The sequence below is a fragment of the Oncorhynchus keta genome, chromosome 34, assembly GCF_023373465.1.
Source record: "Oncorhynchus keta strain PuntledgeMale-10-30-2019 chromosome 34, Oket_V2, whole genome shotgun sequence".
NCBI classification, from domain to species: Eukaryota; Metazoa; Chordata; class Actinopteri; order Salmoniformes; family Salmonidae; genus Oncorhynchus; species Oncorhynchus keta.
The window spans coordinates 28,473,382-28,487,979 of record NC_068454.1 but is presented as its reverse complement, the minus strand read 5'-3'; the positions used below and the strand labels follow the sequence as shown (position 1 = coordinate 28,487,979).

Genomic DNA, 14,598 nt, shown 5'->3' with positions numbered 1-14,598 from the left:
GGTCTAAGGAAATGGTCTGGAGAAGAGAGGAGGGGATAGGGTCAAGCGGGCAGGTTGTTGGGCAGCCGGCCGTCACAAGACGCGAGATTTCATCTGGAGAGAGAGGGGAGAAAGAGGTCAGAGCACAGGGTAGGGCAGTGTGAGCAGAACCAGCGGTGTCGTTTGACTTAGCAAACGAGGATCGGATGTCGTCGACCCTCTTTTCAAAATGGTTGACGAAGTCATCTGCAGAGAGGGAGGAGGGGGGAGGATTCAGGAGGGAGGAGAAGGTGGCAAAGAGCTTCCTAGGGTTAGAGGCAGATGCTTGGAATTTAGAGTGGTAGAAAGTGGCTTTAGCAGCAGAGACAGAGGAGGAAAATGTAGAGAGGAGGGAGTGAAAGGATGCCAGGTCTGCAGGGAGGCGAGTTTTCCTCCATTTCCATGGTCCTAGGGCTCAGGTCCTCCGAGAGAGAGAAAGAAAGAGAGAGAGAGAGAATTAGAGAATTAGAGAGAGCACACTTAAATTCACACAGGACACCGAATAGGACAGGAGAAGTACTCCAGATATAACAAACTGACCCTAGCCCCCCGACACAAACTAATGCAGCATAAATACTGGAGGCTGAGACAGGAGGGGTCAGGAGACACTATGGCCCCATCCGAGGACACCCCCGGACAGGGCCAAACAGGAAGGATATAACCCCACCCACTTTGCCAAAGCACAGCTCCCACACCACTAGAGGGATATCTTCAACCACCAACTTACCATCCTGAGACAAGGCTGAGTATAGCCCACAAAGATCTCCGCCACGGCACAACCCAAGGGGGGGGGGGGCGCCAGCCCAGACAGGATGATCACATCAGTGACTCAACCCACTCAGGTGACGCACCCCTCCCAGGGACGGTATGAGAGAGCTCCAGTAAGCCAGTGACTCAGCCCCTGTAATAGGGTTAGAGGCAGAGAATCCCAGTGGAAAGAGGGGAACCGGCCAGGCAGAGACAGCAAGGGCGGTTCGTTGCTCCAGAGCCTTTCCGTTCACCTTCCCACTCCTGGGCCAGACTACACTCAATCATATGACCCACTGAAGAGATGACTCTTCAGTAAAGACTTAAAGGTTGAGACCGAGTTTGCGTCTCTGACATGGGTAGGCAGATCGTTCCATAAAAATGGAGCTCTATAGGAGAAAGCCCTGCCTCCAGCTGTTTGCTTAGAAATTCTAGGGACAATTAGGAGGCCTGCGTCTTGTGACCGTAGCGTATGTGTAGGTATGTACGGCAGGACCAAATCAGAGAGATAGGTAGGAGCAAGCCCATGTAATGCTTTGTAGGTTAGCAGTAAAACCTTGAAATCAGCCCTTGCTTTGACAGGAAGCCAGTGTAGGGAGGCTAGCACTGGAGTAATATGATCCAATCTTTTTGGTTCTAGTCAGGATTCTAGCAGCCGTATTTAGCACTAACTGGAGTTTATTTAGTGCTTTATCCGGGTAGCCGGAAAGTAGAGCATTGCAGTAGTCTAACCTAGAAGTGACAAAAGCATGGATTCATTTTTCTGCATCATTTTTGACCAGAAAGTTTCTGATTTTTGCAATGTTACGTAGATGGAAAAAAGCTGTCCTTGAAATGGTCTTGATATGTTTTTCAAAAGAGAGATCAGGGTCCAGAGTAACGCCGAGGTCCTTCACAGTTTTATTTGAGACGACTGTACAACCATTAAGATTAATTGTCAGATTCAACAGAAGATCTCTTTGTTTCTTGGGACCTAGAACAAGAATCTCTGTTTTGTCCGAGTTTAAAAGTAGAAAGTTTGCAGCCATCCACTTCCTTATGTCTGAAACACATGCTTCTAGCGAGGGCAATTTTGGGGCTTCACCATGTTTCATTGAAATGTACAGCTGTGTGTCATCCACATAGCAGTGAAAGTTAACATTATGTTTTCAAATGACATCCCTAAGAGGTAAAATATATAGTGAAAACAATAGTGGTACTAAAACGGAACCTTGAGGAACACCGAAATTTACAGTTGATTTGTCAGAGGACAAACCATTCACAGAGACAAACTGATATCTTTCCGACAGATAAGATCTAAACCAGGCCAGAACGTGTCTGTGTTGACCAATTTGGGTTTCCAATCTCTCCAAAAGAATGTGGTGATCGATGGTATCAAAGCAGCACTACGGTCTAGGAGCACGAGGACAGATAAAGAGCCTCGATCTGATGCCATTAAAAGGTCATTTACCACCTTCACAAGTGCAGTCTCAGTGCTATGATGGGGTCTAAAACCAGACTGAAGCATTTCGTATACATTGTTTGTCTTCAGGAAGGCAGTGAGTTGCTGCGCAACAGCCTTTTCTAAAACATTTGAGAGGAATGGAAGATTTGATAAAGGCTGATAGTTTTTTATATTTTCTGGGTCAATGTTTGGCTTTTTCAAGAGAGGCTTTATTACTGCCACTTTTAGTGAGTTTGGTACACATCCGGTGGATAGAGAGCCGTTTATTATGTTCAACATAGGAGGGCCAAGCACAGGAAGCAGCTCTTTCAGTAGTTTAGTTGGAATAGGGTCCAGTATGCAGCTTGAAGGTTTAGAGGCCATGATTATTTTCATCATTGTGTCAAGAGATATAGTACTAAAACACTTGAGCGTCTCTCTTGATCCTAGGTCCTGGCAGAGTTGTGCAGACTCAGGACAACTGAGCTTTGAAGGAATACGCAGATTTAAAGAGGAGTCTGTAATTTGCTTTCTAATAATCATGATCTTTTCCTCAAAGAAGTTCATGAATTTATCACTGCTGTAGTGAAAGCCATCCTCTCTTGGGGAATGATGCTTTTTAGTTAGCTTTGTGACAGTATCAAAAAGGAATTTCGGATTGTTCTTATTTTCCTCAATTAAGTTAGAAAAATAGGATGATCGAGCAGCAGTAAGGGCTCTTCGGTACTGCACGGTACTGTCTTTCCAAGCTAGTCGTAAGACTTCCAGTTTGGTGTGGCGCCATTTCCGTTCCAATTTTCTGGAAGCTTGCTTCAGAGCTCTGGTATTTTATGTGAATCAGGGAGCTAGTTTCTTATGAGAAGTGTTTTTAGTTTTTAGGGGTGCAACTGCATCTAGGGTATTGCACAAGGTTAAATTGAGTTCCTCAGTTTGGTGGTTAACTGATTTTCATCCTCTGGCGTCCATGGGTAGACAGAGGGAATCTGGAAGGACATCAAGGAATCTTTGTGTTGTCTGTGAATTTATAGCACGACTTTTGGTGTTCCTTGGTTGGGGTCTGAGCAGATTATTTGTTGCAATTGCAAACGTAATAAAAATAATATCTTTGTTATGAATGAATAACCAGTTTTAGTAGTAAGGAGATACAAAGAGAGAGGGAGAGCACAGGAGAGAAAGAAAAATACCAGTTTTAGTAGTAAGGAGATACTTGACTTTATTCAGACACAATAGTGAACTGAGTGAGGTGGCTAGAAGCCTTCTGAAGGGCCTCAAATCAGGGCACATAAGTAACTTGACTCCCTTGGCTCTAAAAAGACAGACTGTGTCTAACTCAGATGAACCAGCCCTAATTTACATCTCCCTTCCCCATGAAAATAAACTCTATGAATATAGGTCCATTATCATTTCTACACAGTTTCAATTTGGTTTCAATTATTTAAAAGAATCCTGAGTGAGTTTAAAAAAAAACTTAAACCACGTGTGGGCCGGATTGGACCCCCTTGTGGGAATATGTTTGACAAATCTGATCTAAAAGCACAACCAAATTCCAATAGAAAAACAATGTTGGATTTTTGGTTTAGTTATCAACAGAATGTGTTATCACTGTGCATTCAACCATTTAAAAGCACAATAAAGTTCAAATACAGTGTCATATATAGTGTTTGTTTATACTGTACAACAATTTAACTGTGCTTCATCAAATAGCACAACCAAATGACCTGTATTGCAGTTGAGATTACATTAAAAGTACATAGCGCAAGTTATCAATAATGTTTAAGATCCTGCACAGATTATTAAAGCAATTGTGAAGACTTCCACAGACCTGTGACCTTTGCAAGCTTTATATGATTACATAAGAAGACATTTATAGTTACATTAGGCCAACCTCAAAATGTGGCCATGGATATGTTACTCATTTTAAGGTTGAATAACTACTATTAAATTAGTTTGTAAGATTAGGCTATTTACTGTATTACAAAAATATTACTGTAATTTTGTTTTGCAGGACTCCTGGACTTAGGAGGAGATTCTGGATGGCAAGGGACCATGGGCACAGGCTGGAGAATATCGCCGCCCCAAGGCTGAGCTGGAGGCAGCGAAAGCCGAGAGGCGGTGTTTTGAGGAGGCAGCACGGCGGCGCGGCTGGAAGCCCGAGAGGGAGCCCCAAAAATGTATTGGGAGGAGGCATGTAGGAGACCTGTGCCAACTTCCCGTGCTTACAGGAGAGAGAGAGGGACCGGGCAGGCACCGTGTTATGCGGTGGAGCGGGTGCGGGTGCATAGCCCGGTGCGGTCCATTCCAGCTTCTTGTATCGGCCGGGCTAGAGTGGGCATCGAGCCAGGTGCCATGAAGCCGGCTCTATGCATCTGGTCTCCAGTGCGTCTCCTCGGGCCGGTGTACATGGCACCAGCCTTACACATGGTGTCCCCGGTTCGCCAGCACAGCCCAGTGCGGGCTATTCCACCTCGCCGCACTGGCCTGGCTACGGGGAGCATTCAACCAGGTACGGTTGGGCAGGCTCGGTGCTCAAGAGCTCCAGTGCGCCTTCACGGTCCGGTCTGTCCAGTGCCACCTCCACGTACCAGCCCTCCGGTGGCAGCCCCCCGCACCAGGCTGTTTCTCCGTCTTCTCCCTACAGGTGCTCCCGCCTGTCCTGTGCTGTCATAGCCTTCCTCCTCTCCAGCGCTGCCAGAGTCTCCTGTCTGTCCTGAGCTGCCAGTCTCCCGTCTGTCCTGAGCTGCCAGAGTCTCCCGTCTGTCCTGAGCTGCCAGAGTCTCCTGTCTGTCCTGAGCTGCCAGAGTCTCCTGTCTGTCCTGAGCTGCTAGAGTCTCCCGTCTGTCCTGAGCTGCCAGAGTCTCCCGTCTGTCCTGAGCTGCCAGAGTCGCCAGTCTGTCCTGAGCTGCCAGAGTCGCCAGTCTGTCCTGAGCTGCCAGAGCCGTCAGTCAGCCAGGAGCTGCCAGAGCCGTCAGTCAGCCAGGATCTGCCAGAGCCGTCAGCCAGCCAGGAGCGGCCAGAGCCGTCAGTCAGCCAGGAGCGGCCAGAGCCGTCAGTCAGCCAGGAGCTGCCAGAGCTGCCTGTCACGCCGGTGATGCCGGAATCGCCCTTCACTCCGGAGCTGCCGGAGTCTCCCGCCTGTCCGGCACTGCCAGAGTCTCCCGACCATTCGGGGCCCGTGGTTTGGGTCCCCTGTCCACGGTCAGCGGCGAGGGTCGCCGCTCTAAAGATGCCACGGAGGCGGGCTAAGAGGCGGACAAAAACTATGGTGAAGTGGGGACCCAAACCAGAGCCGCCACCGTGGACAGACACCCACCTAGACCCTCCCCTATAGGTTCAGGTTTTGCCGGAGTTGTAACGGCGTTCTTCGTTTGGGGCAGCCCGGAACTGAGGGGCAGCCCGGGACTGAGGGGCAGCCCGGAACTGAGGGGAAGCCCAGTACTGAGAGAAAGCCCAGTACTGAGAGAAAGCCCAGTACTGAGAGGAAGCCCAGTACTGAGAGGAAGCCCAGTACTGAGATGAAGCTCAGGCAGGTAGGCTCCGGTAGATCCTGGCTGGCTGGCGGATCAGGAAGATTCTGGTTGACTAGCAGATCTGGAAGATTCAGGTGGTCTGGCAGATCTGGAACCGACTGGTTGACTGGCAGATCTGGAAGAATCTGGTTGACTAGCAGATCTAGAAGATCATGGCTGACTGGCGGATCTAGCTGCTCTATGCAGACTGACAGCTCTGACTGCTCCATGCAGGCTGGCAGCACCTTGCAGACTGGAAGCTCCTTGCAGACTAGCAGCTCCTTGCAGAATGACAGGTCTGGCTGCTTCATGCAGACTGACAGCTCAGGCTGCTTCATACAGACTGACAGCTCTGGCTGCTTCATACAGACTGACAGCTCTGACTGCTCCATGCAGGCTGACAGCTCTGACTGCTCCATGCAGGCTGGCAGCACCTTGCAGACTGGCAGCTCCTTGCAGACTAGCAGCTCCTTGCAGACTGGCAGCTCTGGCTGCTTCATGCAGACTGACAGCTCAGGCTGCTCCGAACAGGCAAGAGGCTCCGGCAGCGCTGTAGAGGAGGAAGGCTCTGATAGCGCTGAACAGGCGGGAGACTCCGACAGCGCAGGAGGGAAGGAAGGCTCTGATAGCGCTGAACAGACAGGAGACTCCAGCAGCGCTGTAGAGGAGGAAGGCTCTGATAGCGCTGAACAGGCGGGAGACTCCGACAGCACAGGAGAGGCGAGGCGCACTGTCGGCCTGATGCGTGGTGCTGGCACTGGTGATACTGGAGCGAGGACACGCACAGGAAGCCTGGTGCGGGGAGCTGCTACCGGAGGACTGGTGTGTGGAGGTGGCTCTGGATAGACCGGACCGTGCAGGCGCACTGGAGCTCTTGAGCACCGAGCCTGCCCAACCTTACCTGGCTCGATGCCCACTCTAGCCCGGCCAATACGAAGGGCTGGTATGAACCTCACCGTGCTATGCACCCGCACTGGAAACACTGTGAGCTCCATAGCATAACACGGTGCCTGCCCGGTCTCTCTAGCCCCACGGTAAGCACAGGGAGTTTGCGCAGGTCTCCTACCTGGCATAGCCATACTCCCTGTAAGCCCCCCCCCCCCAATAATTTTTTGGGGGCTGCTTTTCGGGCTTCCTTGCCAACCGTATTCCCTCGTATCGTCGGCTCCTATCTCCGGCTGCCTCTGCTGTCCTAAGTGCCTCCACCTGTTCCCATGGGAGGCGATCTCTTCCGGCCAGTATCTCCTCCCAAGTGTAACAACCTTTACCATCCAACACATCTTCCCATGTCCATTCTCCGAATAATTCATCCTCCTTTTGCTGCTCCTGCTGTCGCTGCCTGTTACCACGCCACTCGGTCCGTGTGTGGTGGGTGATTCTGGAACGGCGTTCTTCGTTTGTTGAAAGAGAGTCGGACCGAAATGCAGCGTGGTGGTTACTCATGTCTTTAATAAATTAAGAGCGATACATGAAATAACTTATACAAAAGCAAAACAACAAACGGAGAACGTGAAACCTATTACAGCCTGTCTGGTGAACACTACACAGAGACAGGAACAATCACCCACGAAATACACAGAGAAACCCTGGCTACCTAAATACGGTTCCCAATCAGAGACAACGAGAATCACCTGACTCTGATTGAGAACCGCCTCATGCAGCCAAGCCTATACAACACCCCTACTCAATCCCAAATACTACAAACCCCAATACGAAATACAACAAAATAAACCCATGTCACACCCTGGCCTGACCAAATAATAAACGAAAACACAAAATACTAAGACCAAGGCGTGACAGGAGTCCGCACCTTTTAATCATAATTTTCCTAACAGAGCTTACACCAACACACCTCCAGGCTGTGTAAGGACTATTTGACCAAGAAGGAGAGTAACAGCGCGCTGCATCAGATGACCTACCTCCACAATCACCTGACCTCAACCATATTGAGATGGTTTGGAATGAGTTGGACTGCAGAGTGAAGGAAAAGCAGCCAACAAGTGCTCAGCTTATGTAGGAACTCCTTCAAGACGGTTGGAAAAGCATTCCAGGTGAAGCTGGTTAAGAGAATGCCAAGAGTGGGCATAGCTGTCATCAAGTCAAAGGGTGTCTACTTTGAAGAATCTCAAATGGAAAATATATTTAGATTTGTTTAACATTTTTTTGGTTACTACATGATTCTATGTGTTTAATAAAAATAGTTTTGATGTCTTCACTATTATTCTACAATGTAGAAAATATTAAAGATAAAGAAAATGAGTAGGTGTGTCCAAACCTTTTACTGGTACTGTATGTTGTATTCACATCTCCATCTCAACCAAAAAAACATACGTTTAAGAATAGGACTAAATCTAATCTAATCAAACTTTAAATGCAGTTTATATCAAATTAATTTGATTTAGTCCTATTCTTTAACTTTTATTGTTGTATTCGATGAGATGTTATTTAAATTGTAATCATCAATGATTCACTTGAAGATTATAATTGAAAGAATCCAAAGCTTGAAACCATAGGCCTATATTAATTGTCTATGTTTAGTTTAACCCTGTGTTGAATTGAAACAATAGCTGTTGATGGCTTTTCAAATGCTATTTAGGCCTAAATAGTATAATTGATTATACATGCATTCAACACCATAATGCTCTTGAAGCTAATCACTAAGCTAAGGATCATGGGAATAAATACTTCCTTCTGCAACTGGATCCTGGACTTCCTGACAGGCCACCCTCATGTGGTGTGGGTAGGTAGCAACACATCTGCCACGCTGATCCTCAACACTGAAGCCCCTCAGCGGTGCGTGCACAGTCCCCTCCTGTACTCCCTGTTCACCCACGACTGCATAGCCAGGCACGACTCCAACATCATCATTAAGTTTGCAGACGACACAACAGTGGTAGGCCTGATCACAGACAACGACGAGACAGCCTATAGGGAGGAGGTCAGAGACCTGACTGGGTGGTGCCAGAATATCAACCTAGTCCTCAACATAATCAAGACAAAGGAGATGATTGTGGTCTACAGGAAAAGGAGGACCGAGCACGCCCCCATTCTCATCGACGGGGCTGTAGTGGAGCAGGTTGAGAGCTTCAAGTTCCTTGGTGTCCACATCACCAACAAACTAGAATGGTCCAAACACACAAAGACAGTCATGAAGAGGACACGACAAAACCTATTCCCCCTCAGAAGACTGAAAAGTTTTGGCATGGGTCCTCAGATCCTCAAAAGGTTCTACAGCTGCAACATCGATAGCATCCTGGTTGCATCACTGCCTGGTACGGCAACTGTAACGATCGTCATAATGGGTAGACCAAGGCGCAGCATGATTTGGGTTCATCATAATTTATTTGAATGTGAACCAGCAACAAAAACAATAAAGAGAAACAAACAAACGAACATACAGCCTTGTAGTGCTCAAAAGCAACAATACAAAACAAGATCCCACAAACAACAGGTGGGAAAAGGCTACCTAAATATGATCCCCAATCAGAGACAAAGATAGACAGCTGCCTCTGATTGGGAACCATACCAGGCCAACATAGACATACAAAAACTAGACTACACATAGAAATAATAAGCTAGAACACCCCCCAGTCACACCCTGACCTACTCCACCATAGAAAATAAAGGCTTTCTATAGTCAGGATGTGACAGCAACTGCTCGGCCTCCGACCGCAAGGCACTACAGAGGGTAGTGCGTACGGCCCAGTACATCACTGGGGCCAAGCTGCCTGCCATCCAGGACCTCTACACTGGGCGATGTCAGAGGAAGGCCAAGTCTAGGACCAAAGGGCTTCTCAACAGCATTTACCCCCAAGCCATAAGACTCTTGTACAGGTAATCAAATGGCTACCCGGACTATACCGACATGTACATATTACCTCAATTAGCCCCAGTGCCCCCGCACAATGACTCTGTTCCAGTACCTCCTGTATATAGCCTCACTACTGTTATTTTCACTGTCATTTTACTGTTTTTATTTTTATTTCTTTACTTATCTATTGTTTACCTAATACCTATTTTTTACTTAAAAATTGCACTTTTGGTTAGGGCTTGTAAGTAAGCATTTCACTGTAAGGTGAAACCTGTTGTATTCCGCGCACGTGACAAATAAACGTTGAATTGATTTGCTCTGTTGAACATATTCTTTGGAATGACTTCAATAGCAACAGTGAATATATTTAGTTATGAAGAGGTTTCTTAATACTCATTCTCAACATAGCACATTGTTAATCGTGAGTGACAAATATAAAAGCTAAGCAGCGCTGGTTTTGGTTAAAACCCTGGATGAGAGACCAAATAGCTGCATGTCAACATAACTGTAGGAAGTGCTGCCCAGCCTATTGTTAATTGTTTTGATAGTGGATATAAAGTTGAAAATCTGACATTGTTTCAAAGGCACATATTCAACATATTTTATACAAGATTTGTCTATGTTGAAAGTGGGTTACAATAATGAAATAATCCTGTGGTTAAAACTTCAATCTCAAAACAACAGTTTATGTTGATTACTTTTTACAAATCCAGTGTATTTTAAACATAGATCACGTCACAATACGTTGAAAAATTACGTTGAAACAACTCTATTTCAACCAGTTTGTGCCGGGTGGGAAGTTGTGGTTTGCAATATGTAACGTGTTTGGTAACGTAGGCTGCCTGTTTCTTGCCGCTCACTAATAAGACCACAATTAGCTATTGGAGAACATAATTCACAACACAAATCGAAGGCAAATTAACTTCATAGACAACATGTTGTAGCCTGCATTAAAATAGTTATAACATTTTATAATATTAGCTTGGGAGCGAATTTTACGCACACACGTACGCACACACACACACATACAAATAAACAGGACAGGCAAGTTACAACACCCGCCCCTTGGCTGCATTATATTAGTCCATGACTGTCTTTGAAGCACCTGCAGAAGCCAAGAATCACGGCAAACTCATTTGGATTCAGACAACCACCTTGGACTGTAACTGTTGGCTGGGCCCACAAATTATTCCGCATATTATACTAAATCACTAAAAGCTGTGGATTGAAGTAGCCTGTTTTCTTTATTTTCTTCAAGTTGTTCCGACTGACGGAGAGCGACTGCTCGGATTTACTTTTACGATGTCCCGGTTGGAGTCTCTCGATAATATCAGATAAGGACTTTAGGCTACCCGCGAAAAATCAAGAAAAAATGTAACCTATTTGAAATCGAAATGTTATTTTCGTGTTATATGTTTTGTGTTAATTTGAATATGTTCTAAACATGATGATAGCCAGGCTAATGTGGGGAGAATCTGTAACGTGATCGTATTAATATATATAAAAAAACAATGTTGGCCTAGATCTGGCCAAATTATATTAGGGAATTCAGGTCATGGTCTAGTTTCTCTATCTTAAAAAAAACATCTCTAACTATTTACGACCAATGTTATATTCACAGAGACACAAAGTAGATAGACTACATTAAAGCCATTTGCTCAGATTTGAATGCATTCAAATCACACGACAAAACCTCACACTTTTCCAATCTTCGAATTCAGGATAAATTAATATATAACGAAACCCTATATAGGCTTTTTCCTTAGTGTCTGTTAAATGCAATGATTAAATTACTTTATATAATGGTACAAATAGTACTGATTATATTATAGTACTGAGCATATTATAATGATTTGTATTTTATAGTATTCAACAATGACATATACATCATTTGACAAGTCATTTTTCCCCCATCGTTTTCTCCTCCAGCTTCCTTTACTGATGGCCGGATTTTTCCAACAGCTGCGACTTTTACTTTGGAAAAATGCCCTTGGTGTCATTAGACAACCGGTATGTAAAAAAACAAGCTGGTTTATTGTGAAAGCTATTCCTTCAACAATTATATGAAGAGCATGAGTGACATCTTGAACATAAATAATGATGTCATACCAAACTAATTTTCTCATGTTCTAAGTCTCTGATGATCTATTACACATTAAGACACACATTTTACCTCACCATTACATGTTCTGTAATTTCAATGCACTTAAACAGATTTATACAAAACTATGAACAAATGAAAGCAACATAGACTTTCTTCAGAAATTGTCTGTGCTTTTTGTAAGGTGTTGTGTGTGTTAGGGCTGGACTGTTTGATCTGAAACTTTGCATTCTGTCCATCAGGGCTGGACTGTGGCCCTCCTGGTTTGGCCACTGGTCATCTTCATCATCCTGGCCATCACCCGCTCCCAGTTCCCCCCTAAGATGAAAGACTCATGTAAGTAAAGGACCGTTTCTAGAGAGGTGCACTGATTTATGACGTTGCGTAATAACTTGTTGGTGAATCTATGACACATTAAAAACAAATAATGACTCCTTGAGATTAGAGAATACATCAGTCAATACTAAACTAAAGTGATTTCACTTGAGTTAATCATAAACCATTTTTTTTTTTACATATGTATGTGGTCACTATACTACTGCGTTAAATTACATTTCCTTTAGTGACAGAGTTTAACTACATTGTTTGCTTCATATTCAGTCACAAGGTTTTGTCCTGGATATCTTTTCCAAACCTTGAAAACAACAGATGAAAAGATTTGTGTGTATGTTTCCCTCCCTGACGTAAAACTCTAAAGAGTTAGTTAAGACGGCCAATATGAGGTGGGAGATCTCGTGACCCTGGGGTCCTCACCTCTCACAAAGCTCCTCATCATGTGATTCAGCAAATAAAAGACACTAACAACACAAATAGGAGTGACCAAATTGTGTTAGTTGAGATGCCATCATGATTGGTCTATGGGCTTTCGTATAGCAATACCAGTAAATTGTGTTGTTTCTGTCCAGTTTTAAGTCAACAAAGCATGACCAAAATAACTTACATTTAAGATGCATAATCGGTAGGGCTGGGAATTGCCATTGAACTCACGATACGATATTATCACGATACTTAGCTGCCGATACAATATGTATTGTGATTCTTATGATTCTCACGATTCTATATGTATTGCAATTTGATACTGTGATTTTATTGTGATTCGATGTTCTGAACATATTGCTGACCACATGTCTACTGCAGAGGGACAAGAGAGAGCCATGAGAAATCTAGTTATGATCAGTCATGGAAATAAAAGTGCTGAAAACAAATTGGCTCCCCATTCAGAAAGAAGATGGAGAACAAGCTATGAAGGAAAAATACTGGAGTTTTGGTGCAGGTACAGCCAACTAGCGCAAAAATAATATTGCGATATTGCCCCCAAAATAATATCCACATATGAAACTGTATTGATTTCCCCCCCATCTGTAATTATCAAATAGGATTTTCCACCTGCCACTCTCAATTATTTTAGCTTTGTAGAGTTGACAGACAAAGTATAATTTGTCTGTCAATGCCAGGGCAGGGAGGGTTGATGATAGTGACCCTTGCCCTAAATGACTTGACACCACAGAGATCATTCAGAGGCCTGTATTGTTTCCAGTGTGGTGATGTGTGGGTGCTCCAGAGATTGGATGGAATGTTTGTTGACTGAGGTTAGATGAAATGAAAGACACCATCTTCTGTGCTTCATTGCTCGGAATGTCCTATGTCCTCCATCAAGTCATATTCTCATAGTGTTTGCTGTATTATCAGTTTTTATTAGTGATGGGCTGGTCAAATGATGAGATCAGTATTTTTAGTAATATAGATGATTACATTTCTCCATATTCATTACCAATCCAAATAATCAGGTTAGCGTTCACTGTATATGTGTTTGATATTGCTTAGTCATGTTTGTGTAACCTTTTGATCATGTGAGTGACCAGATTAATGACCTCCGAGACAGGTCCAGTGTTTCTTCATGTTTCTTCCATAGGTTCTCTGGACATAATGGACATTTGTTTGCTTAACAATCATTTCACCATTTGGAAAATTATTGCACAAATATAAGTTATTGTATTATGATGGAATGTAAATTATGCAACAGAACTATGTGAACTACGTTAAGGGTATTTGAAGTAATAACATATTATTAACAATTATAAGGTGATTAATGTGAGAAACAGTGGGCCTAATAATTACCCGTAGTTTCCACTTTATTACCATGTTATTACCTGTATATTCCAACAGTATTTGGTGTCAGGTAGTTACCAACTATGTTGAATTGTTTGTAAGTAAGTCCTATAAAATACACATTTTTACTTTCCTATGAAATACCAGTTAATTAATACTGAGAAACAGTACTGTAATGTCTTAACTGTATACACAGTATGTTTCAATTCCATGTTATAATGTTAAGTGCTACCCAAATGACTTAAATCATTCTGTTATTCTGTTAATGACTGTTATTGGGGTGTCTGTCTGTCTGTCTGTCCCAGGCTATGTGGCCCCGAGGAACCTCCCCAGTACAGGTTTCTTCCCCTTTCTCCAGACCCTCATGTGTAACACAGACAGCTCCTGCCACAACACAACTCGTCTGTTCTCCAAGAGTCCAACTAAAAACACCAGGGCATCCTGGACAGAACACGATGCAAAGAGGTACTCTGTCTTCACATAATTTTGTAGTTTTATATAGTGATTTTCCAGATGCTCAAAGCACTTTGCATAGTAAGGGGGATATTCAACTCATCTATCACTGTCCGTTCTCATACAACATTCTCCTGAACCTGAACTACTGTGCTTCTGTGGTCAAGTTATCTATCAGAATTGGATGATGCTGTGGTTTTGATTTTGCAATTCCACTGCCTAGAAGGATAGAGTCAGGGAATAGTGTGAGGAAACAGGCTGTCTTTGATTTCAGAGCAGAAATGCCTCATGAGTCATAATATAAGTTATAAAAGTCAAAAGTCAAACCTCAACATCCACCAGAACTGAACAAATGAATATAATGATACATTAAGTCATTTGTGGATGTGTCACATCAATTATTCCTCTCAGATTCATCAATATTGTGATG

The 14,598-nt window shown here is 44.2% G+C and overlaps 1 protein-coding gene across 2 annotated transcripts in view; it reads left to right on the top strand.

Moving 5' to 3' along the window:
- The first annotated feature begins 10,606 nt into the window (after window positions 1-10,606).
- Window positions 10,607-14,598, top strand: part of abca12 (ATP-binding cassette, sub-family A (ABC1), member 12) — a 94,591-nt gene continuing 90,599 nt past the window's right edge. For both annotated transcript variants that reach the window (XM_052493568.1, XM_052493569.1), the window contains exons 1-4: window positions 10,607-10,879; window positions 11,435-11,515; window positions 11,849-11,942; window positions 14,021-14,180. In XM_052493568.1, coding sequence (XP_052349528.1) covers window positions 11,447-11,515; window positions 11,849-11,942; window positions 14,021-14,180 — 323 coding nt within the window. In that variant the 5' untranslated portion in view covers window positions 10,607-10,879; window positions 11,435-11,446. The remainder of the gene's footprint in view (window positions 10,880-11,434; window positions 11,516-11,848; window positions 11,943-14,020; window positions 14,181-14,598) is intronic.